The 26,364-nt window shown below is 37.3% G+C and overlaps 1 protein-coding gene across 1 annotated transcript; it reads left to right on the top strand.

The window, feature by feature from the left end:
- The first annotated feature begins 1,541 nt into the window (after positions 1-1,541).
- Positions 1,542-25,107, top strand: Cdc50a (cell division cycle 50 P4-ATPase accessory subunit A). Its single transcript, XM_048435725.3, has 7 exons — positions 1,542-2,081; positions 14,252-14,359; positions 17,025-17,132; positions 17,875-17,962; positions 18,840-18,989; positions 19,991-20,197; positions 22,600-25,107. The coding sequence occupies exons 1-7, from the start codon at positions 1,557-1,559 to the stop codon at positions 22,791-22,793; spliced, it is 1,380 nt and encodes a 459-aa protein (XP_048291682.3). The 5' UTR covers positions 1,542-1,556; the 3' UTR covers positions 22,794-25,107.
- Positions 25,108-26,364: the final 1,257 nt, after the last annotated feature.

Below are 26,364 nucleotides of genomic sequence, written 5' to 3'. Positions count from 1 at the left end.
AAGGGAAGTTCCAGGAACTTGTGGATATAAGTCTCTCATGCTCAACTCCCTTATACAAAATGGTATAGCTCTTGTAAATGACCTGTGTCCACCGTCCACACACTTTAAACCCTCTCGAGGTTATACTATTTCTAATACCCAAAACAATGCAAATAACCACTTAAAGGATAACGACGGAATTTGTCTCTATGTTTATTAACACAGAAGCATTTTTTCCTCTGAATATTTTCAACTGTAGGTTGAAGGCTTGACCATAGTAGTAAAATCAGTTGTAAAACTAGAGTAAAATTCTTAAAGAGTAGTGAAACCAGGTAAAGGAACTAACACATTTAACTGTGTGATGTTCCAAACAAGAGTAGGAGGGGAAAAAAGACTTCAGGATCACCCCCAAACTGTAACGAACATTTCACTAATCAACAGAACTTAAAAAGATAGAAGGGTATGCCTCTTTATGGCAGAATGTTTTCCATTTGAGCTTGAAAGTAAATGGAGGTTGCCAAAGCAAGATAGCTAGACCAAAGTATCTTCGTGGAAATAAGAATTTGAAACCACGGACAGAAGAGCATACCGTACCAAGTTAGTTATTAGACCACACCAACTATTATATTCCACCAAACTGCAAGTTTTTGACTTGAATGCTTCTGGTCTTTTGAAAAAACTTTGTGAATTCTAAATTATGAGAACCAAGCAAAAGGCAAAACTGTAAACAAAGCCTTTCAAAAGTGGGCATTTGTTGTCGGATGGTCTGAATTTCAAACATAATTTAACGATGTAGATACTATATAGTTATTTTTTGTAAACTTACATGCTCTTAAGAGAAAATCTGCAAAATATAGAAGAGCAAAAAGAAAAAAGAAATCCAACCTCCTGTCAACCAATTTTCTATAGTAGGGGCCAGCCTTATTTATATTCCGACTGTTTTTCGAGTGCTGGATTTCAGTTTAGTCTCTTTATGATTGTTACCTTGGCAGGTTCAAGTATGAAATACTTCATTTTAAACAAGTGCTTTGCTTTTTAATTGTCAAGTAAAAACAATCGATACTACGTTTACAATAAACTTTCTAAATCAATGTGCAGAAGACGACGATCATTGATGGGAAGGGGAAAAAGTGAGCATCGTTCAGGAGCGAGGGATTAGAGCTAAACTAGGTCACGTTACTGATTTTTTTACATCAAACGGGTCTCCACACTTAAATTCACAGCCGCACCTTGAATGGCGAACTCAATAGAGTTCAATATGAACTCAATAGAGATCAACCTTCTTCGAAACAATGTGGACTTTGGAACGCTACAATTCCCGTCAGAGAAGGCGTAGCCTTAAAAATAAAATTCCACCCAGCGCCCGAATTGCAGGTAGCTCAGGTCACCGAGTCCAACCTGACTTCCCAACCTCAGTGTCCAAGATAACGACAACAAACCGAGGCGACCACCGCCCCCAGCAACCGGAAGACTCTAGCGTTCCAGCGCGCAGGCACCGCGGCGGCGCCCAGGGCCGCGCATGCGCTCACGTAGTCGCGCGCCGGGCCTAAACCCCTCACTTTGTCGTCACAGGGCAGATGATCAGGGTGCGTCCGCCTTTTCCCTCCCCCTTCAACCCTCCTACCCCCTCCCTCCCCTCGTCCCTCAATCTTCTCCCTGTTTCCTCTCTCTTCCTCCCTGGGGCGGCTCCTGAAGACTCCCGCTTCCGGTCAGAGGCGGTCTGCAGAAGCACGTCCCGCCTCTTCCGTTTACCCGGTGGCTGTGCGGACGGAGGAGGCAGTAGCGGCAACGGCGCCTGGCAGAGTGGGCAGGCGGGTCCCCTGGGCAGCCCAGCTGGAGGTGGCCAAGCCGAAGCCCGGGGGCCGAGGACAATGAACTATAACGCGAAGGATGAGGTGGACGGCGGGCCCCCGTGTCCTCCTGGGGGCCCCGCTAAGACCCGGAGGCCGGATAACACAGCCTTCAAACAGCAACGGCTGCCCGCCTGGCAGCCCATCCTCACGGCCGGCACGGTGCTGCCTACCTTCTTCATCATCGGCCTCATCTTCATCCCCATTGGCATCGGCATCTTCGTCACCTCCAACAACATCCGTGAGATCGAGGTGAGGGAGGGGCGTGGCGGGGTCCCGGTCCCCTGGCTCCCCGAAGGTGACAGGCGGGCCCCGCCCTCCGGTGCCATCTCGGATTCTTCTGCGGGTTTTCTGAGTTTGCAGTTTTGGCGTCTAGGTTCCTTTTGCTTTCGGTCTGCATGGCTGGGAACGGAAAGAATGTCAGGTGGACAAGATTTATTTATTGGGTAGTTTGTGTGGTTCACTGAGGGTTAGAGTATTTGTTTTTCTAGGAGGAGAGAAGGAAGAAGTTAGATTAAACTCGGAGGCAGCGCGCAGGGTCACTGTTGTTACTTGCGTTTGAATTATTCCCGGACACAGAGATTAGCAAATTGGTCTTTGTTGGGTGAAGGACCCGAAGTCATAGAGGTATTGATTATTCTGTGAAAAAATTTGTCACATGTTACAGAGCACACAGTAACTTTCATTTCGAGCTAATTAGATAGTTTTAGTTGCTGGCCGTGGTGTAGTTAAAAACGTGAAACTTCTCGTTTGCTTTTAGGCAGTATTTATTTCCAATTATGCTCAACATTTGTCCCAGTTCTCCCTGCTTGATTTTTTTTTTAAACTGTGCATATCAGTGACTCCGCACAGAATAAGTTGGGATCTAATTATAAAAAATTTCCCTGGCATTGTGTTTCTGAACATTTTACTTAGCCAGGATAGAAACACTGAACTGGGGGAAACATTTGATTTGTCCACTGCAATAATCACTGCATCGTTATCCATCCGCAGTGGCGAAGACTGGCTAATAAAAGAATGTAAGCACTGCGTGGTGGACAGTACTAGCCTTCTACAGGGCCTCTTTCCTAGTTTAGGGAGCTGGGATCTGTTTGAAATGGCCAAGAGTGATGTTGAGTAGCCTCCCTTGGTTCTGCTCTGCCGTATACATACATTTTGTGTATATATTTCAAAAATAAAGATTACATGTGTGATTTAATTGGACTTCCCCAGTTATTTTAGCTAAGGAGTATCGGTACCTTTTTATAGTTTAATTTACAATATTAACGTTTAAGAAAGGTTGTTGTATTTTAACGGCACAGTGCTTTGGTGTTAATGACAGTAAGGATTATAGCTAGCGTGTACTTCTAAAATCTTTCACTTAGATTCGTTTTCAGTGTGTTGACTAGAGCAAGTTCAGAGCAAATATTTTTGGCATATATTTTATCTTCCTGTTTTTTATCCTTGTCATATTCCTGCAAATGTATCCTAAAATGCTCCAAATATAAAGCTCAAGGCTGGCCAGGCTGGACACTAGAAAAGTTTTGATCTCAGAATGTTTTCGATTGCAGACTTCCTGATTAGGTATGCTTAACTGGAGAAGACCATCCAAATATTCCAGAATGTAAAAATAATAATATTAAAAGAAATCCTCGTATGTGAAACACTTCAGTTCCCATCAGTGTCCGGTAGTACTCAAACTCTGAGCTCTGCCACTTTTAATTAGCTTGGATTTGGGGGCAGTTTATTTCTCTAAAGGCTAGTTTTTTAATCTCTAAAATAAATAGAATAATGAATTTCTTCTAAGATTTCACAGAAGCAAGATAGTTGTTACGACTTTTGGGTTAACTTTTGTTTCAGACAATGCTGTGTTCAAAATGCTACATTTGAAATGAAAGAAAATGGAAATTAGGAACTGGAAATTTTGTATTAACACCAACACATGCAGATAGAATGCTTAAAATTTGAGTGTTGGATAGATAGCAAAATTATTTCAAACTGGGTCTGGGGTTATGAGAAAAAACTAGAGAGCTTTTCCAAAAGGGACATACATGTTCATGTGCCTACTCTGTGTGCTGGCGATTGAACTCAGGGCCACAAGAAAGTGCTGTACCAGTAAGTTACTTCCCTAGTTCCTCAACCTTTTGTTAGCTGCTAGCTTAGACTAAAAGCCTTTGAGGGTTATTGGAAGTAAACAGGAGGAACTGGAGAGCTGGCTCACCAGTTAAGAGCATTGGCTTCTCTTGCAAGAGTGCTTAGGTTTGATTTCCAGCACCCACGTAGTGACTCACAACTGTCTTCAACTGCAGTTCTAGGTGATACAATGTCCTCTTCCAGCCTCAGCAGGCGTCAGAAAGACATCAGCGTGGTCTGCAGACATGCAGGCAAAACACTTATACACATTAAAATAATAGAAATGTTTTATAGCCAGACATGGTGCACATGCATGTCTTTAATCCCAACATAAGGGAGGCAGAGAATGGATCTCTGGGCCTGGTCTACTTAGTGAGTTCCAGGATAAACAGAGCTAAGTAGATTCTGTATCAGAACAACAAAAGTAAATAAAAAGAAATGAAAATAAAATAATGAAATTAAATAAAGGTAAATGGTAAATGAGCATCTCTTACCCAGATTGATTCCCACTCACTTGTTTATATCTTTTAAGGTTCTTTTTGAAAGCTTAGTAGCCTCATTTCTGTATTAGTTCAAGTTACTGGGGCAAAGAAGACTTATAAATCAAAATGCTTGGCCTTAAGTGTATTGCTCAGAACTTGAAATTTTTAAGTAAAACTAGTGGACATTCTCCCAGAAATACTATAGTAAAATATTACTACTCTTATACTGCCCCAGACTCCCCTTAAAACAATGTTTTTTTGTAAAAGTTACTTTTATTTTATATTTTTTTAATTTGATGCTCATATATAGTATTCCCTTCACTTGTTAAGTTTATGAATCATCTGTCTGTCTGTCTGTCTGCCTCTCTCCCTCTCTTTCTTTCCTTCCTTCTTTCTTTCCTTCCTTTTTTTTTGGGGGGGTGGGGAATTCAAGACAGGGTTTCACTGTGTAGTCCTGGTTGTCCCAGAACAAGCTTTGTAGACCAGGCTGGCCTCAAACTCACAGAGATCTGCCTGCCGCTGCCTCCCTAATGCTGGAATTAAAGGTGTGCGCCACCACTACCTGACTAAGTTTGTGAATTTTATAATTTTATTTGGTTGGTTTTTAAATTTTCTAGGTTAAGTGAAATGAGGTTTTTAGAAAAGTACTGTTGATAATTTTACTAGCCATTAAAAATATTTTTATTATGAATATATTTACAACACTTAATATCTTTATTATTTGCAGCAAAGACTGAGTATTTCTTTTAATGTGGCGGCGTTAGGATTCAAGCCTCACCAGAAGGCTCCTTTAAGACTTTTGGCCAGGCTGAGATACACAGCTAAAAAAAAAAGTGCCATCTGTAACTTACAAAAGCGTTTATCATTGTGAAGTTGTGTAGTTGTAAATTAGTGCTTAGAGAGCCCAGTCAGGAGGGCTGTCCCTATGGCCCCATATATGTTAGGGAGAGCCCAGTCAGGAGGGCTGTCCCTATGGCCCCACATATGTTAGGGAGAGCCCAGTCAGGAGGGCTGTCCCCATAGCCCCACATATGCTAGGGAGAGCCCAGTCAGGAGGGCTGTTCCCATGGCCCCACATATGCTAGGGAGAGCCCAGTCAGAAGGGCTGTCCCTATGGCCCCACATATGTTAGGGAGGCTTGAGGTACAAATGAATCCAGTAATTCTGTGCTCACATGGGTGACATAGATCTAGTATCCAAAAATCAATAAAAGAAAAACTAATTAATAGTTAGAGTCAAATGGGTGTATTATTTAAAGCAACATTTGACATTTAACATAACATTAATTCAGTAATAACCAGAGGTAAATATTTACATGAAATTAATAATGCCTAAAATGTTGAAATCTTAGCGACATTCCCCCCAATTTGCTTAATTCCCTCTTTTACTTTTTTTTAAACTTTATTTCATTTTCTACTCTGTTATTTTGTCTTGATTATTTTCTGTTTCTGATAAAAATTTGCTATCTATATTTTTATTCCTTTCTAGTTTGAATCCTTAGATTGTAAGGATCTTGAAGATTAAGTCTTTCATCTGCACTTAGTAATCTTGTTTTTACTTAAACTTTAGTGTAGAATCAAGGAAGGATAACTTGTTTGTTAGAAATGATGGTTGAAGATTAGGCATTTATGCTAAGAAATTTAAAGATTTTAATGCTCAAATGTATTGCAGTGACTAAATAGGGAACCTTTGGCAATTAAGAGCTTTGAGTGATAGGGTTTTGTTTCCAGTAAGTACCTGCTGGAGTGTTTATTTTAGGGCCAGGACTGAGACTGGTTTTCCAGATGAGCATTTGCAATCAGTTTGGCTATAGGAAATACCAACTTAAATACCAGTTGTATGGGTTGTTTTCCTCAAAGAATTAAGTTCTTACAGGTAGAGCTATGTTGCTGCCAAGAAATTGTATATAACTGCTGTGATTATATCTTGAATTTCATCAGCCAAAAAGGTGCAAACTCTTCTTTTTTTGAGTCAAGAACTTTCTTCTGTCTCTGCAGCCTAAAACATTTATTTTCTAACTTTTTATAGACAAAACAAACCGCCCCCATATTTAGAGTTTTAAAGACACATACTGGTAAATTTAGCAGTTAATACTAAAATGGTAGTGCAAATTACTCATTCTGAGGACTCTAGAAAATTCTTTAAGTACTTAAAATGCCCCTTTTAACTTAAAGTGATTAAAACTTAAAGTGACTTGCCTTATTAGTCAGCATTTTGTTATGTGACTTATTTAGGTCTTTTATTGATTTCCATTTAGGTAAATCTACATTCAAAAATGGAAGTTTTCCAGCTCTCCCTGTATACAGTGTAAAAATGCATGTCCTTCAGATTTCTTTTTGCTAACACATTACATTCAGCTTGTTACTTAGGAATAAGCTGTGCTTTTAGAATCACTAAAAAATCTTGGGTTGACTTAGGGGAACATTCATAGTTGTCTGGGAGCAAAGACAAGAAATGCTGTAACATTTTAGCTAACCTCTTTAGCCCTCTCTGTCCTATGCTGCCCCTGGTGCTTTGTCATCAGGATTTAAGCTAGTTGCAAGGTCTTAAGCTTACTGTATTCTGAACTGTGCTTTCTATACTTTTGCCGTTTAAGCAATGCTAATTTTCAAAATAGGGTATTTGCGTCCCCTCTTCTACTTGACAGCCTCTTTTCCTTTGAAGTTTAGAACTGTTCCTCCTGTGTAAACTTTGTCTTTAAAAACTAGTGAATGTTACAACTGGTGGGTTTTGTTGGTCAGGCTCCCCTTGAGTTTCAGCTGACAAGGGATGTAGTGGTTATTTGATAGTGAAAGCTCATACATTCTCTATTTATCAAGAATTTTTGATCAGCGTTGGACATTTTCTGTATACGAAGTACTTCTTTGAAAAAGTTTGAGGACAGGACTTTCCCCCGCCCTCCTTTTATTTTTATTTTTTCCAGCAGAGAGCATTCCTTTTGGGGAAGAAATGATTTAGAGTAGCAGGAGGTGCAGGTGTCACTTAGTGACAGAACACTTCACTAGCTGTGATAGTGTATTACCGCCCAACATTTAAAAGATGGATGGTAGAAAGATCAGGAGTTCAAGGCCAAACTTAGCTACATAGAGATTTTGAGCCCAACCTGGGCTGTATACAAACCAACAACCCCCCCAAACAAACAAACAAAACCCAAAAACTGGGGGGGAGGAGCAAAAAAGCATTATAGGAAAATTAATCATTGCTAGGTGAATGGCACATGCAGAGTGTGCCTGAGTAGTTCAAAGAAAGACAAGCTTTGCTGGATGTGGTAGTGCATGTGTGTGCCCTGGTTTTGTTTCTTATTGTGATAAGACACCTTGAGAAGGGAACTTGGTGGAGAAAGGGCCTATATTAGCTCATTTCCAGGTTTCAGTCCACATTGCAGTCAAGAACAGAGATGAATGCAGCCACAATTGTACTCATCTGCTTTTTCCTTTTTCATGTGGCTCAGGACCCAACCCAGGGAATGGTGCCTTGCCCATTTAGTCTAAATCTTTTTTATCAGTGAACCTGTTCAATACAGTTCTCCACAGACATACCACAGGGTTACCCAGATTAGACAACCACTCATTGAGAGTCCCTTCCCAAATGATTCTAGACTATAGCAAGATGGAGATTAAAACTAACCGCCATAGCTCTACTTGTCAACTTGATGTATAAAACATCACCTTTAAGTTATGACTTTCCTTGTCCCCAAAGGCTTACCTCATAATGTAGAATGCAGTTCAACCATAAAAGTCCTCATTGTCTTAAAAAAATCTAACACTTTAAAAGTCCAGTCTCTTAATGGTGAGCGTCTAAAAAATTAAAATCAGGCACATACTTCTAACATATAATGATGTTAAGCAAGCATTCTTCTTCTAAAAAAGAACAACCGGGGCATAAAAGAGTTGTACCAAAGCAAAACAAAAATCTGGTAGGGAAACATCAAATACTACAGCTCTGTGTCCAGCATTTGGGTGGGACTTCTAAAGTAATTGTTTGGGTTCCTTTTCTGTAGCTGGCCTTGGCAGTTGCCCTAAGGTCCTGGCATCTTCAGTTTCCTGGAGTCTGAGTCTTCAGTTTCACAGCTACATACAATGTCTTCTCAGGACTTCTTTGAGGGGACTCTGACTGTGACATATGTTACCTCTCAGTTTCTCTTCACGACAATATCAATCTTTTATCACATGGAGGATGCTTATTATATTGCCAGATTTTGCTGCCAGCTTGAGATATACCCCAGGTCTCCTTGGACCACAGCTGTATCAGCTTGTGTTGACCCTGTGTAGCACAGGAGTCTTATCTGCAATGGTTCTGAGCTCTGTATCACAGCTGCATCTTCAGCACCAATCTGAATGCCATCCTGTGTTGAACATTCTTCTGCCAAACCAATCAGTTCATTATCTTTAAATTAAACTTTATTTAGGCTCTCAGGACATTGGCAAAAAAAAAAAAATCAAATTATTGTCCAAAATGTCATACCACTGGCCCATGTCCCAGTTTCTGATAGAGTCCTTGTTCCCTTCTGAAACCTTGTGAATTAGAACTCCATTTTCCTTATTTGTCTCAGCATTCTTAATACCTTTTATACTTGCACAAGTACAGTTCACTAAGCTATGCTTCCAGTATTCAACAGCAGGTGTGATTGACATGATATATACCCATTAGGATTTGGTTCAACAGTGGGCATTCAAGATTTTCATTGTATATCACATGCCTTAGGAACATAATATGGGGATAACAGAATCATTTGTATAAAGCTTTTAAGCTGCCTTGTCATTCAAGAAAAGTTTCTGCATCCTGATAAACCTCTCCACCAACACAGCAATCCGAATTAGACCAAATCAGACTGAATTAGAAAAAGCCCATGTTTAATGGATAAAAATACTCCTGAATGATTTTCAGCCCCCCCGCCCCATAGAAGAGATGGGAAAGGAATACTGGAAAATCACATGTCTGTTTTCTGAGGGGGGACAGTTTAAGTGCCCCATGGGAGTGATCTTGAGCATCTATAAGGTAGGGGTCATTATTTGGCTGACTTTCTGAGATGCAGCAGGATTTGGAAAGAGATGGGGTAGGGGACTTGGGGTAGAGCTTCCACCAGAATGATCCATACTCTGGGTCTATGGATGCCAGGGGCTGGGGTGAGGCTACCACCAGAACAATTCTTTGTGACTGGCTCTTAAGCTCAAGATTCAAGTTGGAGGCCAGACTTCTGGTTGTCTTTTCTGGGTATCAACAGTGTAGAATGAAGGATGAACAAAGGGCTAAGGGAAAACGATTCTTGGAAGCTGCTACACTGCACCAACCCTATTTGTTACCATAGTCACACTAGCTCTAAGGCAGGCTGGAAATTTTAGCCTTATTCTGCTAACAAGAAAAGTAACACAAAAATTGGGGTGAGAACTTGTTAGTAGTCAGTCTCTGCATCATGGGGTTGTAGTAATATTCACTATCTAGTAAAATGATACATCAGCCAAATGAGAATTAGGTCTTCTAGACATGAAAGCCCTGAGTAAATATGTAGTATTGAGTTGAATTTCATAGGAAAATAGATTGTGTTATTTTTATGTGAAGAACAAATTTGGTATGTGGTTTTGCTAATACGTTAGGGTATAATATGCTATATTATAAATATATATAATATAAACTATGTGAGGGATATTGAATGTCATTACTTTTTTCTTCAACCTTGTAAATGAGCTCTGTTCAGCCTACAAAATTGTGTTATTTTCTCTTAAATCATCCTACATTAATTGTTTGCAAATGAAACTTAGCTAATATTTTAGGACTTTATTAATTTTCAATTTTATACGATTCTATTCTCATATTATTTTGGGTGAGACATTTCTCTAGCCCAATTTTGTTTATTCTTATCAATCATTAATTTACATCTTAATTTGCTGCTTCTGAGGTGTGTTAGATGGTAGAAAATGCTCAGAGGGAAAAGGAAGGGTTGAAGGATGGTTTGCAGTTTCAAGTAGTGCATGGATTAAACAAATTAGTGATTAACTCCAAGTCACCAATAATGCATCAATATCACATTAAGGAAAGAAATAAAAGAACTTCCCTTTGGAGTCATTTAACCAAAGCAAGTCCAGATTTGAATTTTCCACTTCATGCTTCTGGTGTCTTTTGTTCTCTGACCATTGCATATATCTGAATCTGTGCGAATCTGTTAATCTGTTCTTGTGCTGGTCTATCCTGTGTATCTGTCTGCTGTATGACTCTATGTGTGTGTGTGTGTGTCTGTCTGTCTGTGTATATCTGTCCCTAACAGAGGGCTTTGCCCTGTCTTTATTGAATACACAGAAAGTATTACATGGGGTAAGGAATGAAGGATACTTTACAAAAATCTTTAAGAGCTTACAAGGAAATTAAGTCACTGATTTCAACAGACCACAACTGACTCAGACAACAAACAGTACTACAAATATCATTGTTTGTCAAACAATATCTAAATGTTGTGTTCATTATTTATAGTGGACATTCAGTTTAGAAGATTGCTTTCAACCTCCAGGTTTGCTGCTTTCAGCAAATTATACACTTGCACAGGTCAGGGCCATGGAAAAGTGCACACTTTGAGATTACAGCTATGTACTACTTAGATTGTAACTGTTGATTACAATTGATTGTAAACATTGTGATACAATGGGAAATCTCAGGCACTTAAGGTTGATTGCTACTTTGTTCTCTTAAAAGCAGGTTAAACAAACAGGCTGAGTACACAGTGGATAGCTGTCAAAAGTGACCCTAAGGTATATTATTAATTCTGACTGTGAGGTCCCGCAAAGTTTCAGTCTCTTAGAATGTATTTTATTGTGATATATTGCCACGAAATAGCATGTGCTGGGGAACCCTAAGTAATGGTATTGATATGTGGGGGAAAACTGATTTGAAAGGTTTCTACACTGATTTCTTAGGTAAGTCTTAAGAGAAAGAAAATGTGAAATTAAAAATACAATTTCCTTTGTGACTTATTCTGACATAAATTTAGTATGTAAGTGGACTGATGTGTACAAGCAGGCTTTGGTACAGAGTTGTAGTATGCTGGTCTAATGAAATTCATGTGTGCTTTTCTGTCTTCATTTAGTTTTCTATTTTTAGTTACATGCCTTGTTTATTGGTGATATTTGTAATGAAAAATAATTAAAACACAGCTCTACTAGTTAACAAGCTTCTGTGGAAAACAATTGTACAAGACATTAACAATTTGATAAAACCAAGTTTTCTTAGGCCATTGTAGGTTTTTAAAAATTACTTTATAATTTATATGGTGATTCTGTTTTCTAGGTGCAAATTTTAATTTAAATTTTTTCTATTATAAACTATTTTATTTTAAATTTTTGGACTGTTTATTCTTATCAAGATTTAGAAGAAAAGTCATAAGACTGACAGAAAATAATTTAAAATAATACCTGGTAATTGTTAAAGAACACTTAAAATATGAAAACGAAGGAGCCTGATAAAAGTGAGCACAAGACCTGATTAGACACATCCTCAAAGAAGACAGAAAGGGCCGTAACCACTGGGGACTGCTGTAAAAGTACTGTAGACTGCTAGGCATGGTAGTACATCCTTTAGTCTAGCTCTCTGGAGGCAGAGGCAGGAGGATCTTTGTGCATTCAAGACCAATTTGGTCTTTTAGTAGGTGAATAAATAAACTATAGTACATCAAACTCTGCAAAGATGTAGGGGAAACTTAAGTGCAGATTACCAAGTGAAGCCAGTATGCGAAGGCTACCTATAGTATGACTCCAACTTTGGAAAAGACAAAACTGAGGACAGTAAAAAAGGCAGTGCTTACAATGATTTAATACAGAGGATGAATAGATGAAAGTCATGCTTTTTGTTTGTTTGTTTTTTCGAGACAGGGTTTCTCTGTAGCTTTGGAGCCTGTCCTGGAACTAGCTTTTGTAGAGTAGCCTGGCCTTGAATTTACAGAGATCCGCCTGCCTCCCCAGTGCTGGGATTAAAGGCGTGCCACAACCACCCGTCTAGACAGAACTTTTTAAAAGTCAGTTGAAGTATTTTATATTATATTAAATATAATTCTCTATTGTTAACTGCCAACCAAGAGTGAACCTTAAACTATAAACTTAAGATTATAATAATGTCAGTGTTCATTTACAGTTGTAATAACTCACTTTGGGGGAAGATATTAATTGTGAATGTAGTAGTTACCTGAGCAAAACAACTCAAGGAAGGAAAGATTCATTCATGTTGGCTTACAGCTTCAGACATTCAGCTCATAACTTGCTTTGTTCCTGTGTCTAAAATGAGACAGAGCATCATGGTAGCAGGGACATGTAGCAGGGGTTACTCATGGTGAATACTCATGAGGAAGTAGTTAGAGGAGGTGGACAGGGACAGGATGCTACTACCTAGGACCTTATCCAGCCTCTTGCTTCTAGCCAGGCCCACTTCTTAGTTTCTAGAGCTTCACAAAATAGCACTCCAGCTAGAAGCAAGGTCCCAGCATATAGGCTCTTTTGAGGTGACACTTCCTAACCAAACGTAACAAGTTAGCCTGTGCATCTACACACAGAAGCTATATGGGGATTCTACTAAAAATACTCTTTAAAAAAAGTGTGTTTAATTTTTTTCTTATTTATAATGGAAAAGAATAATTTGGGGCACGAGGGCTGGTCTTCTGACTTTACCTGGTATTGTAAAATTCAGTTTTGACAGAGTTAGCATCAGATGCTACAGGTTCAAAGCATAGTCCCTAATAACTGGCCTTACTTTGGATACAAAACAGTTCCCTAGGCTAAACACACTTCTTGCTCCAAAGTCATGGGGCTCCCATGATCTCATCTCCCTGCCTCTCACAAGATTGCCCTTCTTAAAATGCCATATACTAGAAAAGAGGAAGATTTTTGGAAGAACCACAAAGGGTGGGGTCTGAATATAGAGCTTTTTTGCCTTCTCCCTGTGTACTTAGGGTACATCAAGTTCCTAGCATATCTGTGCCTTATCAACCAGAAAGCTCCCTGTGCAACAGTATATGACTGAAGTGCAGGACTGCATGATTAGGCATAATTGATTGAATACTGGCTGCATAGTAGTTTAAGTATACATTTACAGCCCTACTTCTCTCCATAGAGGTTTTGCTGAGCCAAAGCCCCTGATCACAGGTTTGGTCTTTCTGGGACCAGTGAATAATCTTGTTTTCATGTAAATTCTGGTGTGAATCAAGGGCACACCCAAGTAACTAAGAAACTACAGTCACTGGGATATTCCTATGCTGAAGCACGCAAGAACCAAGGTCAAATTGGTGACAGACTTAGCACCAGGTTTGGTGGGGAGAAGTATTCTGCAATTTCTGATGGTTCTGGGGATCAAGTACGTTCCTTGTGCATGCAAGGCCAGCATTCTACCATGAGTTACTTTCTGAGCTCATAAGTTTCCTTCCCTCCTCCCGTCCCCTTTCTTTTTTTTTTTTTCCCCTCAATTTGGAAATGTTCTGTGGAAAGCAGAGGTGACTATGAGAGTATTTAAAATTGTCATATTTAAGAAGACAAGTTTTTATCTCTATGAACCTGGCTGGCATTTTAGTAGTTTAGAGCTTGTAGCCATTTACATCTTTATAAGTCGTGTTTTCGAATCTTATGCTTACAGTTCTGTCAGTACTCCCTTTTGGGTGTAAAGGGAGTACTTTGAAAACAGTACACAAAAGCTTCTTTCGTATTTAATGCCTCACATTGTTAAAGGACACAGCAGCAGTTTTTGTCTAGGATGCACATTGCTTTGTTGGACTTACTTTTTCTTTTAATAGTAGATTATGTAAGTTTTAGGTTTCTCTTTGCTCCAAGGAATTGCTTGCTCAACTTTTTTCTCTTGCAGATTGATTACACTGGAACAGAACCTTCCAGCCCCTGCAATAAATGTTTGTCTCCGAATGTAACATCTTGTGTTTGTACCATTAACTTCACACTGGAGCAGTCATTTGAGGTTTGTGTCTTAAAGTATTATGTTAGACAAGGCTTGCTTTACAAAATACTAATAGATTTTTTTGATTCTTAATTTGTATTGGGAAATCGGCTTAGTTTATTTGAATCTATAGACATTTGAAGATTATTCTATATATCTAGTTTTTGCATAATTAAATTAATTAAATCTGATAACTAAATTCATTATTTGAATTCTTTGCCTTTTAATATTTTGTTGACAAGATTTAAGGCATCTTTTTGATACTCATAGCTACATTTTTAATAGTAGAAATCTTGTGCTTGTATTTTAAAGTTATAAGTTTATTGATATTTTATAGTTTGGTATTTGGACACAGCCTATGTTTGTGTGGGTATAGGTGTGGGTGTGTGCATGTGTTCGTGCGCCCATGCAGTAATAATACTGGTTTCTGTTCTTGTTAACTGAGCATATGGGAAAGGACATAAAATTTCAGAATTGGCACGGATAGAGTTTTTCCTGCTGTTTACCTGAAAATGCAGTTTAAAAACATTCTTCAGGAAGCAAAGCTGTCACAAAGTTCGTGCCAAGGTTTAAGTTTCCTTGTTTAGATTTTCTACAGGTAGTGATAATTTTAGTAGCTTCTTGTGGATGAAAGCCATCTAGTGGGTATTGATGCTTTTGCACTGAGGTAACAGTGCCTTCGGCTTTGGGCAAAGCTGTGAAAACCCTTTTGAGAGAAGACTGAAAAGCGCAGTTTCAGTGTGGTGGGCAAACTATAAAGATGCTGCAAGTCTTGGTTTTTGCAAAATTGAAGAAATGAGAGGGTTTGAACAAGTTAGGAATTCTGTTATCTCCTCTTTTGTGTAGAGAGGAAGAGTTTATGGTTTGCTATTTAAAAATCAACATTTTCATTCATTTATTTACTTTTTAATGTACAATTTCATTATGTATTCTAGGTCAGTGTTAGGCTTGCTGTGTAACTCAGGTTGGCTTGAAATTAATAATCCTCCATTTGCCTCCTGAGTACTGGGATTACATGCTTCTTCCACCAAACCCATCAGTGTTCAAGTCTTTAAATGAAACGTGTGTGTGTGTGTGTGTGTGTGTGTGTGTGTGTGTGTGTATGTATTCTCTTTATATTCCATTCTTTCTCTTTCTCTCTCTAGAGAGGCTGTAATCAGAAAGGAGAAATAACATTTTTTCTACAGCTAATCAGATGGTTTCTTAGCACCTTGTAGTTAATTCAATATATTTTCCCCAAGATATTTTTGAAGTTGACTCCAGAAGAGTACCACTCTTGATTATTATTATAAAGCATTATAACTTAATATATTTTAGCAACTACTAATTTACTAATTGCTAGCAGTCTATGGCATGGGATTAATATTTGGAGGACAGAAGGGGACCAATGCAAGGTGGGAGGCAGAGTAATGAGCAAAAGTATGAGCAAAGTAAAAGGATATATATGTATAAAAATAATATTATAAAATATTTGGTACACTAACTTTAAAATTTAATAAATAGGAAAAATAGTATATGTAACATCCTGTTTAAATTAAAAATTTGTGTATTTTGTGTGTAGGTGTGCAGTATGCTGTGTGCATATCTTCCTGTCACCTTATTTTATGAGACAAGTTTCTCTCTGAACCTGGAGCTTGTCATTTAAATTAAACTGGCTAGCCAGAAGGTTCCTGGATTTGCCTATCTCTTCCTTTCCCTCCATCCCCATCCTTCTCCATCTCTGGGATTATAGACGAATGTTGCCATGCCTGACTTTTATGTTGGTGCTGGGATTCACACTGAGGTCCTCATGCTTGCACAAGCAACACTTTACCTAGTGAGCCATTTCTCCAGACTGCACACAATACTTTAAGGATATTTTAAAAGTTGTGTGTTTTGTAGCATAACTTCTTTAACTTTATTTACAATTGCACAATTTATTTTTGTGTTTTTACTTGCTTTTATGGTGTTGAAGATTGAATTCAGGGCCTTACACATGAACATTCCAGGCAAATACTCTATCACAACTGTAATTCCAGTGATTTTAAGTACTTTTTAAATAGCTTTCCTAAGCCAGTTAGTGCAGTGTACTAGGACTGCTTAGTTCAGTACCTGATTCAAAGGTAGTAATATTTCCCCTTCTTTTAAAACTTAAGAATTTAAGAGCTAGAGTATAGTTGTTCTACTATGAATTTATTTATATTTAATTGTACAATTTTTGTTGTATAATTTGTTGCTATTTTACCTCAGTATCAGTTTTCTGTCCTGCCTGGTTCCCACAGTCGTTAAGTCCCAAAGAAATCACACAGAGGTCTACATTAGTTATCAACTGATTGGCCCGTTAGCTCAGGCTTCTTATTAACTCTTTTAACTTATATTAGCCCATTATTCTTGTCTATGTTGGCCACTTGGCTCTTGGTACCTTATTCAGCAAGGCAGTCACATCTTGCTTCTTCTGTGGCGGGGTCACAACTGCAGACAAGCTTTCCTCTTTCCAGAATTCTCCTGTTCTCATTGACCTGCCTCTATCTCCTGTCTGGTTGTCCTGCCTATACTTCCTGCCTGGCTACTGGCCAATCAGCATTTATTTAAAATATAACTGGTAGAATACAGACCATTGTCCCACACCAGTACAGATTACTTAAGTTTTACAAAATATGAAACAAATTTTTTTTGTTAAAAAAATTTTCCTTTCTGTTTTCTCTAGGGCAATGTGTTTATGTATTATGGACTGTCTAACTTCTATCAAAATCATCGTCGTTATGTGAAATCTCGAGATGATAGCCAGTTAAATGGAGACCCTAGTGCTTTGCTTGTAAGTAAAATGATGATATACAGACAGAAATGTGGCATCTGTGAAATAGGAGTGTCATAAATATTCATTGTGAAATATTAAAGTATGTAATCTTATGGGAAGCTAAAGTATTACTTGTTATGTCTAATTTTGACAGAAGTTTTTAGTTAAAATGCTTTTTCACAAAATAACTTCTTGAGCCCACCACTCCCTGTTCGTTTCTGGTAGTCATTGGGAGTTTGGGCTCTAGCTCTGTTTGGGACGGAGTTCTGATGAATGATGTGTGTAAGTGTGTTCTGTTTGGGTCTTATTGTTTCGATTTAACCAAAGTTACAAAATTTGAAGCGTTGGTTGTATTCAGTTTTTATAAATGAGACTAGAATATCTTTACTCCCAGCTACTATGCCCTTTATTGGGTATCACAGCTGGATTGAGAAGTCATTTAGATTTTCTCAATTAGAAATCTTTGTGGTTGTGATTTCTATGTTGATAGGAAAATCAAAATATTAATTTGTTAAGTCATGTATATCTATGTAGATCTAGTTGAATGAGCATTGTATTTAAAAAGTGCTGTGACACTAAAGAATATTTTGAGTATTTAAATATGTTAGTTTAGAGCTTGTTTTCTTTACAGACTCATATTTTATGAGTGGGGAAAATACAGGGGCAGAATTTTTAATTAGTAATTAGGAGTAGCTCATCATTTCTCCAGAGCTATAGATGACAGTTTCTTTCTCTCTTTCTTTTTTGTCCTGGAAACTAGAATCCAAGTAAGGAATGTGAACCTTATCGAAGAAATGAAGACAAACCAATTGCTCCATGTGGAGCTATTGCCAACAGCATGTTTAACGGTATGCTAGATACAAACATCCATGTAGGCAGATGGTTAGGAAACTATGCTTGTGAGTAGGAAACTGTGTAATAGTATAGTAATATGAATGAAATTATGAAATTCACTTTCAAGATAAATGCTCAGATAATGAATAGGATTTAAATTCTCTGTGGCTTCCCTTTGAAAAATAGATTCCTATCTCTGAGAAGAAAATAGAATCTTCCTATTTCTTATAAAAAAGTAAAAACCACAGAGCTACTTTCACTGATTCATACCATTAAAAGGGAGTTATAGTTGATTATGTAGATATGTATTGCCTTATTGCAATATAATTCAAACCATAAATACAAAGTATTTCAAATTTTCTAGTACTTATTTTAAAAACCCTCAAAGGAAACAAGTAAAATTAGCTTGAATAATTTATTTAGCCCAGTGCCCCCCAAATAGTATCATTTTAGATTATAAACATTAATGAAATATTTTTTTGTGTGTGTTTACACTGTGTCCCTGATAGCTGGTTCAACATAACTTGTTCATTTGTACCAACCATATTTCAGAAACTGAATACCATCTGTGATTACCAAGTACAGAAAACGGGAAAGGCAGGAGCTATTAGGAATTCAACAATAGCCAAAGAGAAGAGAAGAGAAAAAGGATGCTATTGCCCTTTTATTTGGAGTGATATTAAAATTCTTGATCTTCTAATGTCAGCTAATCATTCAGGAAAGTGACCTAGATGTCTAGTAAAGGAAGATTCTAAAGTTGTTCGAAAGGACGTGTATGCCTTCTCTGTTAGCTACTTTCAGAGCAAGTCCCAGGTTCTCATTTCTCATAGAGTAATAAGATGCTATGGATTCTAGTAGATGTTAATAATAGCTTCTGTTCCTTGTGCTTAGACACATTAGAATTGTTTCTGGTTGCCAATGAGTCTGATCCTACACCTGTACAAATTCCTTTGAAGAGAAAAGGTATTGCTTGGTGGACAGATAAAAATGTGAAATTCAGAAACCCACCTGGAAAAGAAAGCCTCGAAGAAAAATTTAAAGGTAAAGCATGACCAATATCCCCTCTTGTTCAAAACCTAGTAGTTTTAGTAATGTAACCGAAATTTTGTCTTCAGAGTCTTTATTTATTTATTTATTTATTTATTTATTTATTTATTTATTTATTTTTAGTTTTTCAAGATAGGGTTTCTCTGTAGCTTTGGAGCCTGTCCTGGAACTCACTTTGTAGACAAGGCTGGCCTCGAAGTCACAGAGATCCACCTGCCTCTGCCTCCGCTGCAACACTGCTGCCCAGCTTAATTTATTTATTTTTTTAAAGAACAGCGTTTTCTTTCTCAGCATTATACTAAGTTATGTAAATGTTCATATGTACTAAAATTGTAAAGGAAATGTGTCCTTTTCATTGATTTGAATTTCTTTGGTGTTTTCAGCTGTAGTCTTTACAAACTGTGACAGAGTTTGTTTTAATCGGCCCTCATTTATAATGCACATATATTTTTGTTTCTGTGCTGCCTTAGTTTTGTATTGCATATTTCTTTTTAAAGTTTATTTGTGTACTTGTATATTTATTTTGTATGTGTGTTTATAAGCATATGTATATATATATATGCATGTGTAATAGTGCATATGTGGAAGTCAGAAGAGCTTGTGGGAATCTGTTCTTCCTTTTAACCATGTGGTCCTTGGTTTGAACTCTGTTCCTCAGATCTGGTGGCAAGTGCTGTTACCTGCTGAGCCGTCTCACTGACCCATGTGTTTCTTAACATTATGTTTTTGCATTAAGTAATCTGTCTTTTATTTAGTATCCTTTTTGTAGTCTCTTGAGATAGCAATTGTCTTTTTAGTTTTTGTTATAGATAGAATTGGCTTTTCTTTAGATTTTAAGATATTCTTAGGATGTGGATATATTTATACCTTTAATAATATTCAGATTATGTTTTATATTGTTTTCCTTTTTTAGTACTATGCATTTTCATTGAAACTGTTCATAGAATTGAATATTTTATTTTCACATCTCTCTCCCTCCCCAAATTATCTTCAAGATACAATAAAGCCAGTAAACTGGCATAAACCAGTTTTTATGCTAGACCCTGATGAGGATAACAATGGATTCATAAATGAGGACTTCATTGTTTGGATGCGTACAGCAGCATTACCTACTTTTCGTAAGTTGTATCGTCTTATAGAGCGGAGAAATGATTTACATCCAACATTACCAGCTGGACAGTACTATTTGAACATCACATACAGTATCCTTTTTTTATGGTTGTGTGCACACATAGAGTTTAAAAGACTTTCGTTGTCTTATGTCAGTTATGTGACATGTTACTTTGTACTCTAGATTTATTTATTTTGTGGTATTGGTAGTTGAATATACTTCCATTTTTAATTTTAAATATCTCCATTGTTACATATTCATGTATGATATGTGCACATGTGCCAAGGTACGTGTGTGGAGGTAAAAGGACAACTTTGTGGAGTTGATTTTTTTTCTTGTCACTTTTTTGTATGGGTTCCAGGAATTGAACTTACCTCATCATGCTTGTACATCAAGTGCTTTTACCCACTGGTTGATCTATTTAGGCCAGAAGGAGACTTTTATAAAAAAGAAATACTGGACAGTTCCTTTTAGCCTTAACAAAGTTCAGTATTTTTAAGTATTTTGCCCATTATTTAAGTATACACTATAAGCATAAAGATTCCCAAATATTAATGTTTTAAATGTGTGTTGGATTTTAGCACTTTTTATTATCTGGATAAACCATAAGTACATTCTATGTTTGTTTTGCTTGTTTGTTGTTTGAGACTGGCTCTCGTTATGCAGCCCTGAATGGCCTGGAGTTCTCTGTCCCTGCAGAACAGACTGGCCTCAAACTCACAGATTCAGCTGCCTCTGACACTAGGGTTTTGTTTTTGTTTTCTAGTTTGAGTTGTATAGTAAATTAGTAAGTGACTAATAGGCTAATTTTTAAAATAAAGATTACCTTTAGTTCTTGAACTCTTGGTTATACAACTGAATATGGTCTAATAGTGACTGACTGGATGCAGCATGACTTTGAAACTGTGCCCGTTTAGGAGCAGTTTTGCCAGTGTGTAGCCAACTCTAGAACACAGGAGAAGGTCTGGAGCACTTCATAAAGGGCAGACAGTTCTCATGCGGGGAGTCTGCAGCAGAGTCCCGAGGACTGAGAGCACTTTGAGGAAGAATGCAGGCCATCTCGAAGACTGACAGTGCGACAGTCCAGGGACCTGAGTGGGGGCTTGCAGATCTTCAGGAGTTAGCTGGGAAAGTACAAGGTAAGGGGAAATTGAGAGCACAGTTGAATGGAGTTAAAGTGGAAGCCCATACTTTTAGAGGAAGAGGAGAAAGGAGGACATAGTTGATATGATACTGTACTTGGAGAGTTGGATTAAGTATCATGATTCCTGCCTCAGGCTAGGATTGATTTCAGTAATTAGAGTGGGGTCTGCCACCCCTCCAGATTGTGGCCTGAGGCGCTGCAGTTGTGCGCCCTTTTCAGGAGTTTCAATTCAAATTGTAGTGTTAGTTTTGTCTTCTCTCTTGCCAGCACCCTAGAATGGGCCATGTTCATCCCAGCACACTGCTCTTTCCTCCCTGGTCTCTCCTTAACAGTCACGTTTGACTTCTGCACTGTCTGAGCTGTCAGTTCTTTCAGAACATGGGTTTTGTTATGGCATCAAGTGAGCCGGCTAAAACTTGAGCATCATGCTTTGTGACACTTTACTTCGAGTGCTCTGTCTTGTGGCTACATGCTTAAACATGCTCTTTGAGCTCAAGACTTCAGATTCTTTTCTGCTTTTTTCGTCTGTTAACATCCTATGTGGGCATCATTGCTGCTCATCTGAAGTATTTTTCCATATTATATTGCTTTGAAGCCTTTAATCTCTCTTAGGTAATAAAAAAGAGCAAAATTACCCAAGATACTATATAGATCTGAATTTCGTTGTTTTGATAACACATTTTGGCCCTTACTAGTAATATTATTTCACTAGATCAGGTCTGGAAGTGTTTATCAGGGATAGAGTGCCTTGCCCTGGGTTTAATATCTAGTTATATATGGAGAAATTTTTCTAAATTAGATTTTTTTTTTTCAAGACAAGGTTTCTCTGTAGTTTTGGTGTCTGTCCTGGAACTAGCTCTTGTAGACCAGGCTAGCCTCGAACTCATAGAGATCTGCCTGCCTCTGCCTCCCGAGTGCTAGAATTAAAGGCGTGTGCCACCACTACCCAACTCCTAAATTAGATTTTTAAGTTGGTTTTATTGGTAGCACATAGAGGCACTTGCCTTTAATTCCAGCACTTAGAAATAAGAGTCAGGCTGATCTTTTGTGACTTCAAGACCAGCCTTGTCTACATAGTTCCAGAACAGCCAGAGCTACATAGTGAGACCCTGTCTCAAAAACAACAAAAGAATATACTTCCATCCATCTGTCCGTCCATCCCTCCGTCTGTCTCTCTGCCTGCCTGCCTGTCTGTCTGTCTGTTCTGTTTATTGTGATTCAGAATATACAAGCAAGGATTCGTGTAATAGAATTATATAAGTGAAGTATAGGCATTAAATGTTAACTTTAAAATTTGTGTTTTAAATACCAAGTACCACAGACAAAAAGTCTTCCTATACCCTTGTCAGATTACCCCGTACATTCTTTTGATGGACGAAAACGGATGATCTTAAGCACTATTTCGTGGATGGGAGGAAAAAATCCATTTTTGGGAATTGCTTACATCACTATTGGATCCATCTCCTTCCTTCTGGGAGTTGTACTACTAGTAATTAATCATAAATATAGAAACAGTAGTAATACTGCTGACATCACCATTTAATTTTATATTCTGAAAACAAATCTACTGCATGTGCATCAAGGCCAGTCCTCTTCAACATAGGTTTTGAATGCTGATGTCACATAATTTTGAAGTTGGCACATAAATTTACAAAACAAAACAGCCTTTGTCCTTTGCTTCTTACATATGGATGACTTATGAAAATATATGACAGGTATAAAAATTAGTTATATTGATCATATCAATATTGTAACTGCTAAAATGGCATTCTAATGTCTGCTTTTTATTGGGACAGGCCACGTGTGATGCATACAGCCTCTGTCATGTGAAATGAGTCTACTGCTTAAATGCTTGTGCTGTGTTGATAACATTACATTGACATGATGTTGGTTACATGTGCCTACTGTGTGGAGAAAGGAATTCTGAGATGTGTGAGTGTATGACTTACTAACCTTTTGAAATTTGGTTACAGTTGAGATTGTAGAAAGTCTCATAAGTAAAAGCACTTCATTTTCTTGTGTCGTGTGTAAAGGCTGAAGATCCCTCCTTGTTGAGGGGGTCATGTGTTCAGTTTCTCTATTACAGTTATTTGATAATGACTTTGATTTCAGAAAATGTACTTCACTTGTCCAGTATAGAAATTATTAATATCTAAAGAGGTCAGGTAGGTTTTGGGTAGAATTTTAAATTCCCTTTTAATTTGACTGAAATGTTGCATTCCGGAGTCCAAGCTACTTGAAATGTTTTTATGTGATCTTCTCCCTGGAAGCTTATACTTCGTAGGGGAAGAAAGACTTTAGGTGAGATGGGACAGATGCTTGGCAAGCCCTCATCCTCTGTCAATTGTAAACCAGGTGTAAATGTTCAAGAGAGACTTTTCATTATTGTGGTGTGTAGTGTTAAGATAATTGTTCTGCCTTGAAAATACCTCAAGCTGTTCTTACTTAGCAGGTAAGTATTTTGACTTAGTACTAATATTATAGCCCAGAAAAAATTGAAATCCTAATTTCTTCCATATTTCATTAAATTTTTGCATACAGGTCAAACAAATGTGGATATGTATATAGATATATATTCTCTTTAATGAAGGTAATGTTTTGATTAGTTTTCCTCAGATAAACCTTAAAAAAGATGTTCTATACATTTCCTACTTAAATTTGGGGGGGGCACAGGGATTTGGAGTATCTACATGATAAAAATTATAATATATCTGATTGAAGTTATTTTATTTTCTAACTAGAATTATTTTAATATTCCTTTATTGAATAAATGCTGTAATTTGTTTGCTATGGAAGTTATTCCTGAAGTGAATGTAAATTATTTTTTCACATGCATGAAAATGTATGTATTAATCAGAGTTGACTTCATTGCATTGAAATCACTTAATTGTTTTTACACTAAAGTAATTCATATTTATGTAGTAAATTATTTGGGTTTTTAGACTTTGTTATGATTTCCTTCGGCTATATTTTAAAGTCTGAGTAATGTTTAAATTAATATGTGCTTAAAATAACAAAAAAAATCAATGGTTCATAGTAGAAACGTGCCACACTTAAGCTTTGTATGATATGAAATTCTGTTACAAGAGATTGTAATTCATGGTGACTTTTAACTTATAAAAATTTTACTTGCATGGGTTACTTGATTGATGGATATGCAAAAATTTTTCAGGACTTAAGTTCTTCTTTCTCTAAAGCTATTGTCAATCATTCGGAATGCTATTATTCTGAAAATTGTCCCTCTTGCATGTGATGTTTGGTTTATTTGGGGGATTCTTCCTAAGAGTGAGATGTTTCTGCCGGTCTTCCCAGAGTGAGTGCCGTTTAAAGAGGACTGCTAACCTGCATCTCTCTTCCTGGGCCACATGATCTGAAGCAGCACTGGAGAGGCCTCACATTTTCACACCATGGAGAAGATGCAGTCTTTAAAAGTACAATGGAAACTTTCTGTTTTACAAGTGCATTGATGATCTGTATTCTTCCCTGGCTCCTGTCATTGGAAATTAAATACTATTGTATATATGAAGAAAATGGGACATTCATGTGTAGAAAAGTTGATGGCATTAAGGCAACTAAGCAGAAGGCTTAGAAAAATGTGTTAATTTGCAAGAAAGTGTTTTGGCATGAGAAATTTTCCAACTGAAAAAAATTATTCAATAAGCAAAAGCTAAGACGTTTCATTGAAATCATAAGGCAGTTTAAAATAAACTGGAGAAAATAACTGTTCTAATAGAGAATAATTCAATTAAGAGTCAAGTGACTATTATTTGTTTATTGGATAGTGACAGTTTATTTGTAACCTTAGTTATATTAAAAGTTAACATTCTGTTTGTATTAATAAAAGTGAACAAAATTAATTGTGCTATGCTTAAGTGTCTTATTAAAATAACAATGTCCCTTTGTTCTTGCTAATGGTTAGTGCTCAGTTTTAACCAGGCTTAGGGAGACCAGGTTTTAACTCCGTGGTTGTCAACCTGTGGGTCATGACCCCCACAGTGATCATATATCAGATATCCTGCATATCAGATACTTATATTACTATTCGCAATAGTAGCAAAATTACAGTTATGAAGTAGCTATGAAATAATCTTATGGTCACCACAACATGAGGAAGTATATTAAGAGGTTGCATCATTAGGAAGATTGAGAACCACTGTTTTAACTTATCCATGTGTGCATTTGATAAAATGTCATCAATTATCAAATTATTAGATTTATCAATCACTGACAACATAATCACAAGACTTATATTACTGAAGATCATCTATTCTTACCAGGAAATGGTAAGATTGTTACCCAACTTCTAGGCAGACTGGCTAAGGTTGGTATTATACCGAGGGGAATGGACAGTGATAGCAATGAAGTCAAGGAGGCGGTAACTGAAGCCCTAACAAAGCAGGAGCAGGTGAGAAGGTGGGACTTGACAGTTACGCTCAGCTGTCTGCATGGAAGAACCACTGCTTGAGGGTTAGTACATCTGCTTTTTAAGTTGCAGGCTTTTTGTTCTTTGTGAGCATGGTAGTTCTAAGTGTGTTGGGGGTAAAGGTGTTGCTGTTACAAAGTTTTGATGTATAAATGCCTGTTGTAGAATTTGGATGATTTGGTAACATATTTTAAAGCTCACTTTGGTCCATGCACCCATCAGTCAATAAACGTGAAAAGCACATTTTTCATCATGTCATTTGAAATTTTAAAATAAATAACATTGTCTATAAACCAAATGAGACCATGGTGACTTTATTTGCTTTTATATATAAAAGTAAGTTATATGCTGTTTCCAAAGTCAGATAGTTATTCTAAAGCTGTTATGATGAAAAAAAAATAATTTAACAGAAATTTCCTTTTGTTTCCCAGAGACTTACACACACAGACATACAAAATAAATGTCATTTTTTAATTAAAAGTAAATTACTTATAAATCCCTTTTAACATTCATATTTCACTAATAGCTTGACTGCATATACAGTTTCAGGTCAAAAGCAATTTTCTCTCTACTACTTTTAATGAATCTGTTATTAGATGCTGGCCCTTTCAGATTGCTATGTAGTTGTCCTGTGTCCTGTTTGGTGTGTGTGTGTGTGCTTTAGTGCTTCATGCTCGAGTGTGTGTATGTG

Source organism: Myodes glareolus, chromosome 4 (genome assembly GCF_982192425.1).
Source record: "Myodes glareolus chromosome 4, mMyoGla1.1, whole genome shotgun sequence".
Taxonomy (NCBI): Eukaryota; Metazoa; Chordata; class Mammalia; order Rodentia; family Cricetidae; genus Myodes; species Myodes glareolus.
This window is presented reverse-complemented; position numbering and strand designations above follow the sequence as displayed.

What these genes read in the sequence shown, in the direction of transcription:
- Cdc50a (XM_048435725.3), top strand. Translation starts at nt 1,557, where the DNA reads ATGATCAGGGTGCGTCCGCCTTTTCCCTCCCCCTTCAACCCTCCTACC. An exon ending in TGCCAACAGCATGTTTAACG is followed by an intron (nt 17,963 to 18,839) that starts GTATGCTAGATA and finishes CCTTGTGCTTAG; the next exon opens with ACACATTAGAATTGTTTCTG. An exon ending in CTATTTGAACATCACATACA is followed by an intron (nt 20,198 to 22,599) that starts GTATCCTTTTTT and finishes TACCCTTGTCAG; the next exon opens with ATTACCCCGTACATTCTTTT.